Source organism: Melanerpes formicivorus, unplaced genomic scaffold, assembly GCF_026170545.1.
Source record: "Melanerpes formicivorus ecotype bairdi unplaced genomic scaffold, bMelFor1.0.p_v2 SCAF_17, whole genome shotgun sequence".
NCBI lineage: Eukaryota > Metazoa > Chordata > Aves > Piciformes > Picidae > Melanerpes > Melanerpes formicivorus.
The window spans coordinates 8,213,555-8,233,993 of NW_027142369.1; the positions used below are offsets into that span (position 1 = coordinate 8,213,555).

Consider the following 20,439-nt stretch of genomic DNA (forward strand, 5'->3'; position numbering starts at 1 on the left):
AGGATACTTATGCAGAATTTTGTGTTAACCTAAACTGTTTTGCATGACTTCTGTGAAGTGCATATTTTCTATGAGCCAAACACTAAATATTGTTTAGTTTAAATATTTTCTCCCTGTTTACAGATGAAAGATGAAGAAAACATGCTGCCAGATGCAATGTTAGTAATCTTTGAGATCTCAACTTCTTGCTTTATAAACATTCTGTAACCTTAGGTAGATTGCTTTCATGCAGTGTACATCTAGGATTAACGTTTGTCAGAAGGGACTTCCTCAGATCATCTAGTCCAACTGCCCAGGTCAGAATCAGCCACAGTCATTTTCCCAGAACCCTGTCATCAGATTTTTAGAATCTACAGTGATGGAGACTCCACAACCTCTCTGGGCAACCTGTATAAGTGCTTGACTGCTCCCATAGTAAAAACAAAACAAAAAAACCCCACAGCTGTTTTTTTTTCCATTCAGGGAGAATTTCATATGTTTTATTTATGTTCATTTCCTCTTTTCCTATCACTTGGCACTACTGAGAAAACTCTGGCTCTCTTCATTTCCTCCTGTTAGGTATGTATGTGTGTTGATAGGATTCCCACTGAGCTTCTCTTCTCCAAGCTGAACAGTTCCTTCTTGGCAGAAGCACAGATTCTCCAGAGTATCACAAAAACAATCCTTTCAAAGTAACGTTCTTCAAGGGACAGTCTGCTGCAGACTCGTCTCTGACTATATAGGCATTGCAAGATGAGAGCATACAGGACTACAAGGCACAGAGACAGCCTCCAACACCATGGATTCTTTATCTGCAGTGAGGCCAGTTTTGTGAAGGTGCAGAAAATTAATCACGTCTTGAATACTTGTGGATGAATTTTTGCTGTCTTGCCCTTTTGTATGCTACATTATTAATACATATTACCTTTGTTGCTTGTTTACCCTCAAACCTTTCAGAGCAGTTTTTAAAAATACATTTGTTGCCTTGCCTGTGCAGTCTCTACTCAAAAGGAAGTAGTGCTTGGCAACGCAGAGTTGGATGCTGGCTCCTTCAAACACCATGCAGAATTCACTGACTTGCTCATCATTCTCCAAGCCTTTAGATACCATATGTCTGTGTAAGAACAATATTGTGGCAGAACTGACTGTCCTGTCTGAAGATGCCCCAAGATTATTTCAAAGTGTGTCTGATGAGGAAAGTCTACTTATACCTTCAGACTTCATAGAATCATGGAATTGTTAGGGTTGGAAGGGAGCTCAAGGATCATCCAACCCCCTGCCATGGGCAGGGACACCTCACACTAGATCAGGTTGCTGAGAGCCACATACAGCCTGGCCTTAAAAACCTCCAGGAATGGGGCTTCTGCCACCTCCCTGGGCAACCTGTTACAGCATCTCACCACCCTCATGATGAAGAACTTCTTCCTAACATCCAATCTGAATCTATCCATTTCTATTTTTTTCTTCCATTCCCCCTTGTCCTATCATTAACTGACATCCTAAAAAGTCCCTCCCAAGCTTTCTTGTCAACCCCCTTAAGATACTGGAAGGCCACAATTAGGTCTCCTCGGAGCCTTCTCTTCTCCAGACTGAATAGCCCAAACTCCCTCAGTCTGTCCTCATAGGAGAGGTGCTCCAGCCCTCTGATCATCCTCATGGCCCTTCTCTGGACACATTCCAGCACCTTCAGATCCTTCCTATAACAGGGGCTCCAGAAATATATTTCTGTGACAGTGATTTCGCGGTATCACAGTATCAGTACTTCAGGTGGGGTCTCACCAGAGTGGAGTAGAGGGGGAGAATCACCTCCCTCAACCTGCTGGCTATGCTTCTCTTGATGCAACCCAGGATGTGATTGGTTTTCTGAGCTGGAAGTGCACATGGATGGCTCGTGTTGAGTGTCTCATGCACCAGAATTGCTAGTGTTTACATGAGGGTCCCTATGAGATGCACCTATGGGTCCTGAGGAACTGGCAGATGAAGCTGCCAAATCACTTTGAAAATTCATGGCAACCGGGTGACTGTTGACTGGAAAAGGGGAGACATAACACCCATCTTCAGTAAGGGAAAAACGAAGACCCTGGAAACTATAGGCCAGTCTCACTCAGCAGATCCTTTTGAAGGATTTGCTAAGGAATGTAAAAAATGAAGAAGAGCTGATTGGCCTCACTAGGGGCAAATCATGCCTGATGAGTTTTGTGGCTTTCTATGATACAGTTACAACAGTAGTGGATAAGGGAAGAGCAGCTGATGTCATCTACCTGGACTTGTGTAAAGTGTTTGATACTGTCCTGCTTACGTCCTGGTCACCAAATTGAAAAAAAGTACGGACTTCAGGGGTGGACCACTTACTGGATAAGGAATTGGTTGGATGGGTGCATTCAGAGAGTTGCAATCAACAGCACAATATCTAAATGGAGACCAGTGAAAAGTGGTGTCCCTCAGGGGTCAGTCATGGGACCAGTACTGTTTAACATCTTTGTCAGTGTTACAGACAGTGGGATGGAGTGCACCCTCAGCAGGTTTGTGGATGACTCCAAGCTGTGTGGTCTGGCTGACACACTGGAGGAAAGGGATACCATCCAGAGGGACTTGGACCAGCTTGAGAGGTGGACACAAGACAACCTCATAAAGTTCAAAAAAGCCAAGTGCAATGTCCTACACCTGGGTGGGGGTAATCCCAAGCACAAATATAGGAAGTGTGAGGAGTGGCTCAAGAGCAGGGTCAAGGAGAAGAATTTGGGGCTATGAACTAGCAATGTGTGCTTAAGCCCAGAAGGCCAGCTGTATCCTGGACTGCACCAAAAGAAGAATGCCCAGCAGGACAAGTGAGGTGATTCTCACCCTATACTTTGCTCTCCTGAGACCCCCACCTGGAGAACTGTTTCCAGTTCTGGTGCCCTCAGCATAAGAAGGATATCGAGCTGCAGGAACAGGTCCAGAGGAAGGCCACAAAGATGATCAGAGGACTGGAGCACCTTCCCGTCCCTGGAGGTGTTCAAGAGGGGATTGGACGTGGCACTTGGTGCCATGGTCTAGTCATCAGGTCTGTGGTGACAGGTTGGACTCGATGATCTTTGAGGTCTCTTCTAACCTTGATGATACTGTGATACTGTGACAGGCTATGAGAGTTGGGGCTGCTCAGACTGGAGAAAAGGCTCCAGGGAGATCTTGTAGTGGCCTTCCAGTACCTGAAGGGGACCTACAAGCAATCCAGGAAGGGACTGTTTACAAGGACTTCTTGTGATAGGACAAGAAGGAATGGCTTTAAGCTTGAGGAGGACAGATTTAGACTGGGTATTAGAAATAAATTATTTACAGGAAGGGTAGTGAGACACTGGAGCAGGCTGCCCAGGGAAGTGAATGCCCAGGCAGGTGGACAGGTTAGATGAAGTTTTGAGCAGCCTGGTCTAGGGGAAGATGTCCCTGCCCATGGCAGTGGGGAGGGAACTACATGATCTTTAAGGTTCCTTCCAACCCAAACCATTCTACAGATCTATGAATAGACACATAAACCATAGAATAAGAATTCTGGAACTAAACAACAGACAGTGACAAGGCAACATTAATAACTGACTTTCCCTTTCATTTCTATCATGTTTCTAACAAGTTCTCTAAAGATAAATATGCAAACACATGCAAATGATTCAAAAATAATTATGTGTGCAAAACTCAGAGCTTCAAAATGGACATGAAATATTAATTTAATTGGTGTGAAACTGCTCTTAACAAGCATTTTCAGTTAGTCTGCAAGATGAATGATAGCCACAGATGTTTGAGTGATCAACTTTCATGTGAAAGAAGTGTGCTCACAAGAGATTCTGGACCAGCATCCTGGCTAATTTTTATACCCACACATTGTTGTATGGATTGCAAGCCCTGATCTGCACTCTGCTCCAGTACTTTTGAACAACCAGAAGCTGAGTACTGAGTTCATGTTTTAAGAGAGTTGGAAGATTTTACATGTGACTGAGAGGTCAAAGCACTATCTGGAACTGAGGATGAAAACTGTTGTGTGAACATAGACATCACCCTATATCTGCAGCTGGATGGTAATAATAGAGGCCTCAAGTTGGAGAAGACACTGCCTTTAACACACAAAGTGTAAGTTCATAAACTAAAGGATTGATACTCTGTGAGAAACATTTGAGAGTAAAAACCTTGAGGCTTAGGCTTCTGCGTTGTATTGCTTAGTCTTGACTCAAGTGGGAGTGATCATGGAGAGCAATAAAGAGAAGTCTTACAGACAAAGAGCAGTTCTGCCTGGAAGGAAAAGGTCTTTGAGGTAAAAAAAAAAAAAAAAAAAAAAAAAAGATAATCACAACAGGGGTGTAACTAAAAAAGAGCATTATAAAAGGATGAAAGCTACATCATTTTCATATTAAGGCAGAGAGTGGAGTACATTTTCTGCTCAAGACTTTTGAAACCATCAAGGCCCAGATCCTCAGTGGCATAAACTGCTTTTTTTTTTCACTAGTATGTTCTTCTAATTTGCATTCATTAAAGACAGAGAATGAACAGAATTGTCTCATTTATAACTCATGGCATGTGGACACCCAAGACTCCTTTAGTTCGCATGCTTTGTCAGTGTAAATCAAGATCACCTCCTTTCAAGAGCACATTTATAAGTTTAATAACATGGGCAGTCAACCCCCTTTCTGCTCTGTGTGGATGAACAGCAGCCACTGAAATCTGTAACTACTCAGAGCCTGGGGTTGTTATGCCTATTTTTATTGATGTTTGAGCACCTCTAATTCAGGCAAGCAGGATCCAATTCCCTGCTCAGTCACTAATCTTCTCTGGCCTTGGAAACAGAGTCATCTTCAAAAAGAGTTGTCACCATCCTTTCAGGACCAGCCTGCTTGCAGCAGCCACTTTAGACCCTTGGCACAGACACCCACCATGGATTCCTGTTACTGCTATGTGGTGAGGGACCTCCCTCAATCAGATCTACAACTCTGGTGCAGATCCACACCTCTGAGAGTCAGACAATGCTCAGAGAGTCATCAGCAGATGTGAGTGTGACTGAGGAGTGATTGTGTTGTGTACAGATGCAACAGGGTAGAACAGACTGAACCAGAAGGCTGCAACCCTGCTCTGAGCTGCAAGTGAAGAAACAGGTCACCAAGTGACATAGACTTTGTTCAGCAGGTGCCAAAAATCACTTCTGACATCCATTCTCTCCTCCCTGACTTTCCTACAAAATCTCTCTCTTATGTTTGCCCAGTCCTTGAGTAGAGATCAGAGCCCCATGGCCCGCCCAAGGACAGGCTTTACCAGTATCCATTAGCTCCTCTAGAAGCTATGTCCTACTATAGCTGACTAGACACCACAAAGCCTTATCTTGCTGCCTGGGACCACAAAGCTGAGAGCACCTAAAAGACAATATCCAAGACAACTGTGAAAGAAGAGAAAAAATATTCTGCCTTGAAGAGCACAACTAGAACCGCTTCACCAAAGAAGTTTCTGGACAAGAACGATGCTTAACTCCATCCATATATTAGGGAATCTTCATCTTGGCAGCTAAGGAAATGTACTTGCCTTACTAGGAGATGGCTGCAGTCACGTTAAGCAGCTTAGCTTTGAAGGTTAAATGCCCATGCAATGAGATTGGCTGGTGTGGGTCAGTATCTGGTGCATTTGGCTGTTGAGGAAGCTCAGGTGAATTTGGAGATCAACCAGAAATATCAGAGTAGAGGCTGTGAGCAAATCTAAGAAGGACAAGAAAGACAACATTTTAAAGATCACTGCTGTGGTTGTCCAAGACAGTTTTGCCTTCACTATTTTAAGTATAAAGGGCAAGTGCTGGTGCTTGAGTAGGTCTGTGTAGGGACAAAATAGCATGGCATTTTTCTGAAGGATTGTAACACTTTACATTTTCACATTCTCTTATCTGCCAAAACTGTAAGTCACTCATAAGTGTTGTAAGAGTAAGGCTTTTTAATCATTATATTATTATTTTATTTATAACACTGCTATTTTTATTCTTGAGTTTTGTTATTATTTAGCTTCAGGGAAACTGATACACAGGTATGTAACAACCCAAATCCTTCAAGCTCCTTACATCCATTACCACTATTGAGTGAAAAGCTCTGCCATATGACCAATGTTTCAGCTCTTTGAAATTAGGGGAGCACTTCTGACACAGGCAGAGTTGCAGCCTAGCTACGTTTTCTCTTGGCCAAGAAGCAGTTGTTGAGCAGCCTCTCCTGGCAGGAATGAATTACTGCTCTTCCAGAACAATTGTGATTCAAAACATTTCACTTCAGCTACAATTATTGCAACAAAGTTTTTCCTTACCATGTTGGCAGTGAAACTCTGGATGGATTTAAAAAGACACTCTGGCAAATCATCTGTTAAGTTGAATGACAAGTAAGATCCAGAGTGTATTTTCATAAGATCTTGTATCTGAGAAGATGAATCAACCCATTGCTTTAAACAGCTCATGACCTACAGTGTGTCACACTCCACATGCTTCTTTCTGTGTACAGACTCTGAAATCTCTTTCCAAGCAAACACTTAAGGACATTCGCTAATTATGGAAAATACTTAAGTATGTGCATTGCTGTCTTTGATTAACTTCTGTTTAATTTTTCTGTTGAATCTAATTTTCATGCAAGATTACTCACAATCAAGCTTGAAAAGACACTTGAAAGTTTGATTTATTTTTAGACATGTAGAAATAATTACAGCATACAAAATGCTCTTTGTAAGTTACATGTGGTGTCCCCATCTCTGGAGGCCTTTAAAAGACACATAGATGTGGTGCTAAGGGACTTGGTTTAGCACCAGCCTTGGTAGTTAAATAATAGTTGGACTTGATGATCATAAATGTCTTTTCCAAACAAAATGATTCTGTGATTCTATGAAACCATTTCCTGAGCTGTCCAAATGATACACAAGCCTCTTAGCAGCATCCTGCTATAGGAGTAGGTGTCATACAGCTAAAATGCATCATGTGTTCCATTAACAGCCAAAGCAACATCTTCTGAAGTTAGCATAGCACTACTCTGTCATGATTCAAGTTATTTGTCTTCAATACAACTTTTCAATTTTCATATATTCTTAATTCTTTTTCTTAATGCTGTATTTAGAGTCTCTGTTCTAACAATATGTATAACTATTTTAAATGTTGCAATACAAAGCAATTATCACTATTCTTTGAGAGGCCAGTTTCTAAGTAAGCTTTTTATCATTTTCTCTTTGAAAGAGGACCTAATGTATTGTCAGTGACCAGTGTGGCTATATTAAGATGCATCAATTCAGTTGTGGATGCATTGAAAAACAACATTATTAAATCTGCTGTGATTTTTCCTGTGAATAATTGTGGCTAAGACACTTAATTTTCTTCTGTAGCAGCCACTTTTGTGTTGGTATTTCCTGCCAATATGATCAATTTCTTCTGAATGCTTAAACTCAGCATTTCACTATTTCACATTGTGAACAACTAGAAACTTCCCTTCTGAAAATGAGAAAATTTGGGGAAATTTTTGCTAAGCATTTAACTGCTGCGTAAAGTGCAATGCCTATTGCTTTCAGTATTTCTAGACTTCCTGGAATATTACTGTCATAGTCCCAATTACAATCCATATGAGGATGTGATTTAGCTTAGCTAGAAGTATATCTAGTAACAGTTAAAACTGCTCTTAGCATCAACCATAGATCTTGATCACAATCATCCAGCGCCTTCTGTGTCCTGGGCCAGTAGAGCTGCACTCTACCCAGAGAGCATCTATCCCACAATTGATGTATGGGTTGAAATCTGATTTATAGAACACAGTAGTGCTTGCTAGCTTTTATGTAAACAAGACCTATTTTGAAAAAACATTTCAAACACTTTTGCCTCATAGTGACAATTGATATTTCTGGGAACACTTTATAGAGAAATTCAAGATTTTGCAATGTCCAAGGAATGTAAATTCTTGCTGCTTGGAACCCAGCACAGTGGACTTGAACAGAAAAGTGATCTGAAGAAGGAAACAGCTTTCAGCAAAACAAATAGATTCAGTCATGTGGAAGTTGCCCTGGAGAATAACAAAACTCTGTCAAAATGCTCCCAGGTCTTTGCCCTACTCTAAGCAGGTCCTTCAATTTGCAAACAGTAAAGAATTTGAAGGAGTCTTCTCTTTCAGTTCTCCTCAAACTCTCACTTGACACATGCTATAAATAGGCAGGGACACATTTTCATTTCTTTCAGTTCTGCTATATGCTTCTAGAGGGCTTTTTCAGCAGCTGAGAACACAGGGGATGGTACAAGCAGTAAACCAAACCCAGGCCAACACTTGACTGTCCTGACACCTGCCACTTACGGGCAGCTGTGCAAAATCAGTGTCCCAGTGTCACAGCATGGTGCAGCAGGCTAAGCTCAGGATGTTTATTTTCCTATGAAATTCATCAGTCGTATATGATGCAGAACGAGAACATATTTTGTGGTTTTTTGTTTTAACCAAAATAGGACAAACCAGGAGGAAATGCTCCTTCAATTAGGACTTTACAGTAAAAACAAGGTGTCATGAGCTGCTGTTTTGCTTTCCTTTCTGTTACAATTTAGACAGTCCCTGCCTCACATCACAAGCTGGCTTAAACAGTATCTCCTTAGAAAAGGAAAGGGGGTGATACTGACATATCACAGACAGGAAGGAAGTTGTGTGCTTGTCAGTCCCTGCCACCTGATAGCATTAGTCTGGGAACCACTGCTGGGAGCAGTCAGAACTGTTTCCCCAAATCACAAGGGGAGCTCAGAAAGGCCCCATTTTCTTACCAGTAGAGAAAGTCACTGTCTGTGTTTTGGAAACTAACATCACTACCCTTCTTCAGGAGGGCCAGATGCTTACTCCCATAGCTTCCTTCTAAGTTCTTCAGTCTCTGTTCAGGAAGCTCATTTCCTGTCCTTTCCCTATATTAACTTTACTACAAAGATGAATTTTGCAAACCCAAAAGCTTTAAGAGCTATTACTCAGCAACACAATGAGGGCTCCAGTGGGACTGTTTGGATAGCCACTTCTAAAATATGTAGTGAGAAAGAAAAGAAAATAATTGCCCCAAGGATTTTTCAAGTCTTCAGTGTTAATCTGAAAAATCTACTTTTTCTTTCTTCTGTTTGCATGGCAAGTTTACATTCAAGTGATTGCTCTCAGGACAGCAGTAAGATACATACAAGCAAAGCTCAGGTAAAGCAGAAAACACTGCTTATCTTTATTCATCATCCTTACTTATCTTTCCTGCATCTTCACAAATACCTGTTTAAAACTGTTCTTGGAAGTTCACACTTAATAGGAAGCAGCATCAGTAAAAATTCCTGCCGAGGACAAGGAAAGATGGCGATGATGAAAATTGCATTTGAAAACCTTCTCTATTAATGTCATTGTGGGTCTTAGCATTAAATTATATGAGAGGCTTAAGGCAACTATGCAGAGACATTAACCATTAATGTAGTGGGACATGCTCCTTTGTAACAGCCTCTTGTCATTTCTGCAGCATCCATAGGATATTGCAAAGACAGGGCCCAGTTTAAAACCTCTTGTCAACCCCTCTCAGACTTGGAGATCATTTTTCTTTTTGACCAGATTGTCAAACTCCATTGTATTAACAAATTTAGCTGGAGAGGCATCATTTCTAGTTGGGAAAAGGTAAAAAGGAACTACATAGTATTAGCTTACTAAATGCCTGTGAAGTGGGTGAAGGAATTAATTATTTTGCATTCTTCACAGATCTTTAAAACCTCCACTGAATGTTGAGGTAAGAAATTAGATCTCAGTAACTAAATGTGGCAAGGGGCCTATGGAAGACACAGTATGCGATCATACAGAGAGCACTTTGTTGATGCACCACATACATGGGTTAAAGCTGCATCAGCCAGGTTAATTTATTTCCTAGCTTTAAACCTCTGTGCAATTTTAAAGCTGCTTTATTTTTTAATTTTTTTTTAATTATTTTCTTTTTATACATAGCCAGTTAGGTTAAAAGCTTTTAACAGTTAACTGTTATTTTGGGAGACTGCTTTCTATATGAATTCTATTTATTGGTAGAGAAAACCAACTCCAGGAACAAATTAAGGTATTTATTTATGCATTGTTACAAGTTTTTTGTGGGTTTTTTTCATTAACATATTTAACAGGACAACCTATTTGCACTTAGGCCCTTCAGCACTTTAATAATCTATAGTATACACTTTTGGTGCCATATAAATGATGGTTAAATATAACTCTCAAAGACATACTGAGGGGACAAGAACTTTAAAGAAAATAACTCAGGTTGAAATAATCAATTCCCTTCCACGGTGGTTTCTATTTAATGAGATTATACTCTTTACCCTAGCAGACTGTATATAAACAATACCAAGAAACTGCTAGAAATGCAAAAAATGTAAATAATATACACAAATATATACACAAATTGCTGTGTTTCTGTCTGAGCTGCCTATTAAGAAATCCAATACAAATGCATGATTTGTATCTATGCACTTAATTTGTAATATCTCATTTTCCATTGTAAACAAGATTCAGTATACAGAGCAACTCAAAATAGTTGTCAGAAGCTTAAATCATGAGCCTGGAGACTGAGAGAACTGTGCACACAAACTGACAAATGCCCACACGCTTCTTGACAATGCTAATATTGCTGTGAGAGTTCAGGTATTTAAAAGATTTGAAGTATTTAACTTCGCCAAACAATTTCTTGGATTTCACTGTTTTACAAAATTAATGTATGCCAACATTTAATGTTAAATCAGTATCACACTTTCAGGTATAATGATCATATTCAGTAAGTGTGTCATGTACATAACAATTTAATAGCTTTTTGGTTTTTTAGGAAACCTTTCTTGGCAAATTAAGTAACTGTAAATGAAAGCAAGCATTGGATGCTTACAATCAACCACTTAATGAGAAAAACACAACCACACATATCTCTTAAGCATGTATGAACTTGCGGGTGACTGACCTGATGCTTATCACTAGGCATAATATACACAGGGTACGTGACATTGCTAAAAAGCTGCAGTATTTAGGAACTTTCAACAGGTAAAGAAAATGGAAGCTGCCTTTGCATGGATATGATCCTCTGCATTCAGTCACTGGTAAGATTATTATGAAGCATGATGGTTTTTATTGTTTGGTTTTGTATTTTTCCAAAAGATAACTTTTTCAGGTACATCTGAGGCACACAATGTATTATTTGAAGTGCTGGGATGCTCAGGAAAACTGAGGATTACAGATCCATCAGAACACTATTAGACTATTTAACAGCAGTAGCTGTAATAGTTTTAGTTCAACTTTAGACAATATTGATCATTAAAGTGGCAGTTTACACCCACTACAGAAATTAAAATTGCCAGTATCTACAGCAACTGATTTCAGTGGAAAATTCATGGGCAATAATTTTTTGCAGATCTTCTCATGCTAACGGAGAATACAGAAAGGCATCCACAGGCTTCTATTTCCAGGAAATACATCCAGAGTCAAATCTCATTTAAGTGCTTGAAAACTCTTACAGTATCATCAGAGCATTTAATAAATCCCTTCTCATACACAACATACACTTCAATTCAAAGCACAAGCCATCCACACACCTTTTGAAGAAAAGGTTCTAGTGTAAAGACTAGCGTGGCAAGATTTGTGGGTTTGTTGGTTTTGTTGTTGTTGGTTTTTTTTTGTTGTTGGGGTTTTTTTGTTGGTTGTTTTTTAAAACATTTCAAACACTGCAAGATTATATTAGAACTGAAAACCAATTCAGACTACACATCCAAAACTTAAGAAATTATTTGGAAAAGGCTCAATAAAGTGCAAGCAGTCAATGCAAGGGTTTACTCAATGAAAAGTGAAGTTTAATAAATGTGTACAATCTGTGTTGCTGACAATGAGAGACACTCTATAAAAATGTTTTAACCTGACAGCATGCCCTCATATAAAAATATATTCTACTTGCATTGTAGTACAATCAGATCATGACAGAACTGAAAATTGAATGAATGCTGAAATGCCAACTGCTCCTTTTCAGCAATGTCAAAACGGGCGAAAATATGTAGATATTATTACAGTATACTCCAATTAACTGGATGAACTGGACCAGCTGAAATTACATAGTATGGTAATCACAAAGAAAAATTATGCATTGCTACCTACTTGCATTGAGTCACCACCACCTCCTGAGAAGGCTTTCAGGAGGTGCCAAATTGCAAACCTGGGACTCCTGTGCGAAATGCTCACACTTTGAGCTCTCACCAAAGCAGAGCTCTTTAATCACTGGACAGAAGTATGAAAAGCAGCACATATTTTGATATCAGAAAATACTTCATGTTGTTCAATCTGCAGGCATTTGTCCCTTTAAAAGCACCTCCTGATTACAGCAAGTTGTTTAACTGAAAAGAAGGGATCTTCAGAGTGAACCACAACTCAAGATGATTTCAGTGAATGAAAAGAAAATCTTGTAATATCGTATCACACAACACGAAAATTTGTTTGTAACTGGAGTTTTATGGAAAATAATAAATTGGGTTGCAGAAATTTTCCCAGCAGAAGGAACATTTTCAAATCATCTACCCTCCAGCTAGAGTGTTTAGTGTTCAGGAAGAGCTAGTGTAGTACCAGGATGAATGTGCAATAGCCACTTTCCTTCAAACACTCCGTTTTTTTGTCTAAGGCCCATGAGGGAAATTTTCACTAGTAGCAGGAATTAAACAAAAAAAGGTGAACCTTCTTCCTCATCATGCTTAGAGACTGAAGTCTGATCAATAGCATCTGATGTCCCTCTTGTGGTGGAGATTTTCCACAGAGTGTATTCCCAGGATTTCCTGTTATTATAAGCACAGGACTATGACAAACTTATGCTGGGGGTAGTCATTGAAAGTGTTAAGTTGTTGGAATTCAAAATGCCTATTTTGCTATTCCAAATAGCCTTTACTTTATATCCTTGGTTTTGCCAAACAGCTACTGCCAAGCCTTTTAACTGTAATAATGACAGTTACTTAATAAAGCCCTGTGGAGACCCTAGTGATTGTAAATACATGTCAGTAACAACTTTGATTTCTAAAGTTTTGTTGTGGTGGTGTTTGGGGTTTTTTGTTTGCTTGGTTGGTTGGGGTTTTGTTTTATTTTGTGGGTTTGTCTGGGGTTTTTTAATCCTTTCACTTATCCCCAGTTCAAATTAAATTACCCAAAATACCCATTGTCAAATAACTGACGACACACAATTTAAATTAAGAATTGTTTCAGAGCAGCAACTTTGCAACAATATGAACTTTAAATAAAAGATTATTACAATAAGGTCTGTATAGGATTTTAACTATGAAATTATGTAGTACTTTCATTTTACTTTACTTAGGATTTCTCAGTCTTACCAAGAACTGTTGGCCACAATATCATTTAACTGCGGTTTTCTTGAAGAACAGTTATTTTAGCATTGTAATTTGTTTAACAGAAGACAAAAGTGTTTTTACATATAATGAGTAGTTTAAACAAATTTAAGACACTTTTTTTTTGCAGAATCATCATCAAATGATGTTCTTTTCAGTTAATTTGTGTAAGGTTCTAAACCACATAAAGGATAATGCACATTACATTTTATTCACACTATAAAAAAAGCACAATATACAGGCCATATCCTTTAAAGTGCAACACAACAGAACATTTCTGCAACATTCAGGTTTTTCAAAGACCCACAAAAGTAGGTATTTAATATTTAGGAATAAATCCTGTTCATAGGTGTATCAACGTAGAATCTCAATTCTGAAGGGTTATCAAGCTTGCCCTTGCTGCAAGTGCCACGTTAAAAGCAATGCGTATGACCACTAAATGGTACTATCTTATCTGCTTCCACATTACATAGCTTTCATTTCTCATGTCCAAAATGAAAGCTGTTTTTCCTTTAGTCACTGAAGAGCATCCACGGAGCCCTTTATCAAAGACAGTTCTTTGACTACCCTCAGGAAACGTCTTTTAAAGTATACTTAGTTTCACCATACAGGCTTCTGCTTCAGATGTTAGATCTACCAAGAAAAACATGGTAAACAGAACAGAGCAAGCATGTCTGTGAGGTGGCAGCGCATGCTTTGCTAGGTTTGGCACTATCGACCAAATGTATTGGTAACACACAGTATAAGCAAGTACCAATTTTCTTTTCACTTCATAAATATTTTTGGTTGAATGTTTTGCTAGTAATAGTTGAAACCCTCATTTGTTCCTGAGATGAGCATGACAAAACAAAGTGAGCTCCACCTAAAGCTGCCAATGGGACAGTCTTCTGCATTTCCAGCCTTGCTACCAGATTTATAACCTCAGTCCTCCCCAAGGCGCCACTTCTGAGACTCTTCTTGACGCACATCTGGCCTGATCTGGTTTCTCATTCCACCTAGAACATTTGAGGTTGCCTCTGTTGCAACAATGAGAGGTTTCACCACAGTTGGTGGAATTTGTCGGAGGACGCCTCCTACTGCTCCAGTTACTCCTCTGTTCTCATGCTCACGAGCAGCAGTCTCATAGATAGTTTGGGCTGTGTCAGTAATCCCCTTCAAGAAATTAACAGAAATGAGTTACACTGGAAAAGAAAAAAGCAACCTCTACTAGTTCTAAGGAAAACTCAAACTGCTTAGCGTTTGTCATCTTTGTGATTTGCATTATAATTGTAGTCCAACTACACTGATAAAAATATGATTCAGTTCTTCTAATGAGGCATATATTAACACAACAATGAACTTAAGGTAACTTTTGGTAGCACTTCTTGTGTACAAGGGAAGAAGCCATGGGGTACTGCGAGTAATTAAAAAGTTATAAATTTCACTGAAACTCCTCAGCTAAGATCTACCTTTCTACATATAGTATCAGGTGCAATTAACTAAAAGCATAATACAGAAAGTACAATAAACCAGATTAGCATTCTAGCTTTTAATATACTAGCATAGTAAAGAACTTTCACTTGTTTTAAATCCAGTATTATACTTGAAGAACCTCAGCATTAATAGTAATTGGGTGAATGATGGTGGGGGCTGGATGGCAGGAAGGGAAGGACAGGAAATCAGTTTTACATGTCTCGTAATAACTGTAATACCCCCCAACTGCAGAACACCAAAAGCCTATTCACACTTCTCTGCAGAATGTTAAGGTCACTTCTGTTTCTCTGATTTGTCCATGCAAAGTTTTTGTTGGTTGAAGATTACTGATGAAGAACTATAATTCCTTTCTTCATTTGGTCAGTTTAAGCTAGCATTTGATATTTTAATCAGACTTAAATAATTTTTAAGGACAATTACTTTACCACTCACCTCTTTTACTACACTGTATGCTTTGGCTACACCTTCCCGTAGGTCTACTGGCTGATGCGCTAAACGATGGCGAGAGAATCGTTTGACCTTTTTTGCTTCAATAAAAGTAGGCCCTGGTGATACCATATCATATGCAGTTTCTGCAGCTGCCTGAAGATCAGGAGGGAATGCAAAATATACAAGATGGTTTATGGCATCTGATCACAACTTTGAACTACTAAGAGTGATACAAAAGAACATATATAATCACCCTCATGGATAATACTGGGTTTTTACACTATGTATGTTCAAGATCAGGCATATATAGAATTTATGCAAAATTAGGTGGTAAAAGTCTATTTTCATTATGTGTTTTACATTAAGGGACACAAATTTATTAACACTTCAAGATTACTTTATGCTTAGATCTAGAAAGCTCTATAGACTTCATGCATAGACATTAACAAAACTGGTAGAATTTTGGAGGCATTTTTTTGTCGGTTTTGCTTGGTTTTGTTTTTTAACTAAGCACAGATAAGCTGGTGTTATAAAAAAAGAATCTATTACTAGAAAATAAATGTGTGCAAATAACTCATCTTTCTTAAGATCAGTGATTTTTTTTCAGTGCACCTGAGTACTTTAGTATTGAACTGTACATTGTAATACATTCAAGACATTAAGAAACATCTAACAGCTTGGATGTTCAGCAACATTTAACACAATTTTCTAACCACTGCATTTGATGCCATAATTCTCACCTCACAGACTGCTGCAAGCTTTGCCCAGTCTCTGCTTTCCTATTGATACAGATGTTTAAATATTTTTAATACATGCTCCCAACCTTAAAAATGTAATTAAGATGCTAGCTAAATTTAGAGCACTTAGTAGCAACAATTCTCATTTTATGTCTAACTCGAGCAGTAATACATTGTACCTGTATAGTCTGAACCATCCTGTTTGTTAGCTCCAGAGCTGCCATTGCAGTGGAAGTACCAAAAGAAGCTGCTCCTCTTTGAAAACCTCTTACAATACGGCCATCCTTTCGGTACTGCTCTATGGGTAACCACACCAAGTCTTTCAGACCTTGGACTTAAAATGAAAACAGAACACCATAGTTAGAAAATTCTCTTGTATCAGCAGAACGCCTTGAGAAGAAGCAAAAATATGTGTCAGCATTATTTGGGAGAGGTGCAGGGTTCTGTATGTTTGTTTCTTTAAACCAATTGCTATACAATTCTCAATAGAAATAAGAATTAACTTACCTAACTGCACTAGTGAATGCATAGGCCCTACTCCTCCAAGAATTCCTGGCAGCTGGTTTTTCTTTATATCATTAAGCCATTCACTGATGGCATAGGAAAACAATTTATCCACACCTAATAAACTATAGAAAAAAACAGTTTTTTCTTAAAACATGCAATTCATAAGAAGACAAATGCATTTTTTTTTCTATGCAAACAAGGATGCAATTGAAACAAAAACCATTTTCAAGTTTCATCTTTTGTTACTGTTGGTTAATCCAAGCATTTCACATCCATGTGCATCACAGAACAGAAGTCAAGACAGTATGATCACATTCAGTTCAATATGAAGTAAATATCTTAGAATTTCTTAGGATAGAATTAACCAGGTTGCAAAAAGACCTTTGAGATCATCAAGTTCAACCTATCATCCAACACCATCTAATCAACTAAACCACGGCACCAAGTGCCTCATCCAGTCTCCTCTTAAACACCTCCAGTGATGGTGACTCCACCACCTCCCTGGACAGCCCATTCCAAAGACTAATCACACTCTCTGTGAAGAACTTCTTCCTAACATTCAGCCTATACCTCCCCTGGAGCAGCTTTAGACTGTGTCCTCCTGTTCTGTTAGGGGTTGCCTGGGAGAAGAGACCAACCCCCACGTGGCTACAACCTCCCTTCAGGTAGTTGTAGACAGAAACTAAAAGTTTCACACCAAAACTAGTATATATATTATGAAAATAGATGTTCTTTGTGAACAGAAACCAGAATCAAGAAATGCTTGTAAAGTCAACGTGTCTTGGATTTTAAAAGCATCTTATCAGTTTGCCTTTTATCAGTTTATTTATTTTATCATTACATTCAGTTATTCACCACAAACTTTCAATTTGCAAATCCAATGTTAATCTACAATTTGATAAACTTACCCATGTCTGTAACAAAGTCTCTTCAGCTTTAATTCTGAGCAGTTTAACTGAGCAAGCCCAATAAGAATTCCAGCTAATGTGCCCTGTAAGTGAAACATTTTATCATGTCAATTTACTCATCCTGTATAATCTGTCGGTAAGAAATAATCTCATTATTTCAACTCTTATTGCAGGTATTTATGCCTAAACAGATTCTCCCAAATGCTACTTGTTACAGTGCTATGAATTACATTACACAAAACCTTGTGAAAGATGGGAACTGGCTTAACTGACTGCTCTAAGAAAAGCATCTGGACGGAAGGGGGCTTCTTCAGAAATATTTAAGATATAACAAGCTGTGTATGCATTAGTGTGTTCCAAATGTTCTAACACAAGAAGGAAACAAGGAGTTAAAAAAAGACAATGCTTTATTTTGGCACTAATAAGGTAGGAAAGAAAAAAATTTACTGCTCTGGTGTAAGATAGTGGTATCATCCTCTGAGGGACACCATGAGTGTGGAAAAAGAAAGATTTCCGGCCAGTCACTGTGTCGATAAATGTGTCTTTAAAGTCCATTTTGAGTTAATCATACCTGAAGGATTCACCCCCTATTTTCAAACTAACAGTGAAACAAGGTTATGCTTTAGTGAAACAAAGGAAAAGAGGTTTACATTTCTCAAAATCAAATCAATAATTAGTAGGGAGCATAAAAACATAGCCCAGCTCATGGCGGCAAAAAACATTTAACAACATCAATTATTGCTCTACAGCATCAGCACTGTACACCAACCTGGTCCATCGACACATGCTTGCCGTGGTAATCAAGTCGTATTGGAACTTCTGATGTAAACCGAAATTCTCTGGGGGTATACAAAGGAAATTTTACAGTGAGAAACATGAAAAGGAAATAAAATTATCATTTCAGAAAGAAACTCATTGATTCCCATCCTCCTGGAATAGGATGTCACATCCTGTTCTGTAAACCATAAATCCTCTCCTTACTGTGTTAGTACTTTAGAATAAGTGTACAAAATAGAGTGGTAAATTCAGCGTTTCTTGGTTTATTAATGTCTAGTCAAGGTTACCACTTATAATAAATTTAGTGGTCCTCAAAGTGCTAATAATCCAGCAAGTGAACTTCTTCCCTCAATTTCCACAGCATGCATTTCAGTTACAAAGTCCCCAGAAAAAGCGTATGGCTAATGATTGTTCTGTGGGCAAAACTTAGCTCTGCAGCTGGAACTTAATAAAAAATTCTGTTTGGGATGTATGTGATGAAATAAAACACAGTAATTTTCTCATAATTTGGCTCTCCACTGCTTCCTGAAGTACGCATCTCTTATTAGAGGCACTTACACACAAAAGCCTTCTGCAAAAAAGCTCAAACTTTTATAATAGCTTTCCACTCAGGACTACAGGATAGTTTTTCTTGTGAGACTTTAATTGTGTATATCTCTCCATGATACCCTTCCCCCTTATATACTCTCACTGTGGTTATATTAGATCTAATTTACACAAACAAAACACTGCTTTTTGTACTTATTTGTAAAGCATGTCATTATTGCTTCTGTATATGGCAGACCTTTATCTTCTTGATCACAGTAGTGAGTAAAATCTAACAGACAAGTGAAGCAAATAAATTTGATTTCCACAATCAGTCAATAAACAAACAAAAAATTCAGCGTGTCATAAGGTCTGAATAGCTCCTTGTTGCATTTTCTAAAAGCATTCAGCAGAACAGCAGTGTGCCATTGTAAATTTTTACTAAAAGCTTACCTGAAAAATACTGGCTGATCACTGTATGATGTGACTTCTTCTGAGAAATGAGGATCCTCTCCGTTAATCAAGTCCATAGAATCAATGCTACCATTTTCACTTGCTTGCTTATGTGATGAGAAAGAAATTACTGGACTTGGGTCCTTAAGGTTGCTGGCATGCCTGGGCAAGCTACATGTAACTTCAGCACCTGGAGACTTTTTAACTAAGATAAGAAGGTATACACAGTCAACTGACTCATATTTTTCACAAGAAGTCTGTGTTTACAGTTACTGTGTCTTTAGTAAGCTCTAATGCTTATTAATAGGAATAACTAACAAGGCAATATTTAGATTCTCTTAGTAAAATAGTATCTTAGTTATCAACAGAAATTATTACAAGAAACTTAACTTGGGCATCTGCATAAACAATCCATCTGCTTTAACGGCAGTACTGCAGAGTACTTCCTAATCTATGCGTTTCAGTACAACATCTGAACAGAAATAAGTAATGTATAGCTGCTAACAATCTCACAAATATAGTCAATAGAGGAAATGTCTTTCAGCATACACTGGTTGGTGTATCAGATGGTGCAGCTGATTGGAAGTACTGCTTTAACTGTATATGTGAATTGCACTGCCTGTTTATAGTCTTGAATTCTGTTCCTTTCTCCAGGGATTACACAACTACAAGCCATCGGACAGACACATTCTTTTATGCAAGAGACATTAAACACTGTTTGTTTTATGTAATAATAACTCCTAATATTATACAATCCTCTTTTTTCAGAAGTTCCTGTTAAACATGCTCAAATTTTAGCAAAACCTTTTATACAATGGGGATCCCAGGTAGTGAACACCTTTAATGGTATTTATAAAATATCCGAAATCGGGTTCAGGATGGTTTTTTTTGTTGTTTTGGTTTTAATTTGCTTGTATTGGGGGGTTTAAATTTTATTATTTTTTCACACTCACAAGATTCACCTGTGAAGGAATAAGAAAAAGCATTTTTACATTAGATTTTTGAAAAATTCACCTTCAGGATCTGGAGTAATTAGGAGTTCTACTTCTGTAGAGAGGCTAGTGAAAAAATCCTTCAGGAAAAACAAGGCATCCTAACATAGAAAATAAAATACAATCAGGTTAAAAAGTGTATATAGCAAATGCTCTAAACAATTCTCTATTATCTACTATTCCAGCTCTTTATTTCTACAAATATATGAATCAAAACATATTTCTTTCTGATCCATTAAAATGTGCAAAAGTCACATAGGAATCCAGGACAGAAACACAAAGGACGCTTTTTGCTATTGTCCCCTGCT

At 38.3% G+C, this 20,439-nt stretch overlaps 1 protein-coding gene across 3 annotated transcripts in view; it reads right to left on the reverse strand.

Annotated features, from left to right (window-relative positions):
• Positions 1-9,004: 9,004 nt before the first annotated feature.
• Positions 9,005-20,439, reverse strand: part of ATG2B (autophagy related 2B) — a 48,848-nt gene continuing 37,413 nt past the window's right edge. Inside the window, exons 35-42 of one of the 3 annotated variants that reach the window (XM_068148872.1) lie at positions 20,154-20,232; positions 19,140-19,344; positions 18,154-18,223; positions 17,385-17,467; positions 16,477-16,598; positions 16,149-16,303; positions 15,236-15,385; positions 9,005-14,482 (exon numbers count right to left, since the gene is read on the reverse strand). In XM_068148872.1, coding sequence (XP_068004973.1) covers positions 14,252-14,482; positions 15,236-15,385; positions 16,149-16,303; positions 16,477-16,598; positions 17,385-17,467; positions 18,154-18,223; positions 19,140-19,344; positions 20,154-20,232 — 1,095 coding nt within the window. In that variant the 3' untranslated portion in view covers positions 9,005-14,251. The remainder of the gene's footprint in view (positions 14,483-15,235; positions 15,386-16,148; positions 16,304-16,476; positions 16,599-17,384; positions 17,468-18,153; positions 18,224-19,139; positions 19,345-20,153; positions 20,233-20,439) is intronic. The other 2 variants (XM_068148871.1, XM_068148873.1) reach the window with 2 other exon arrangements.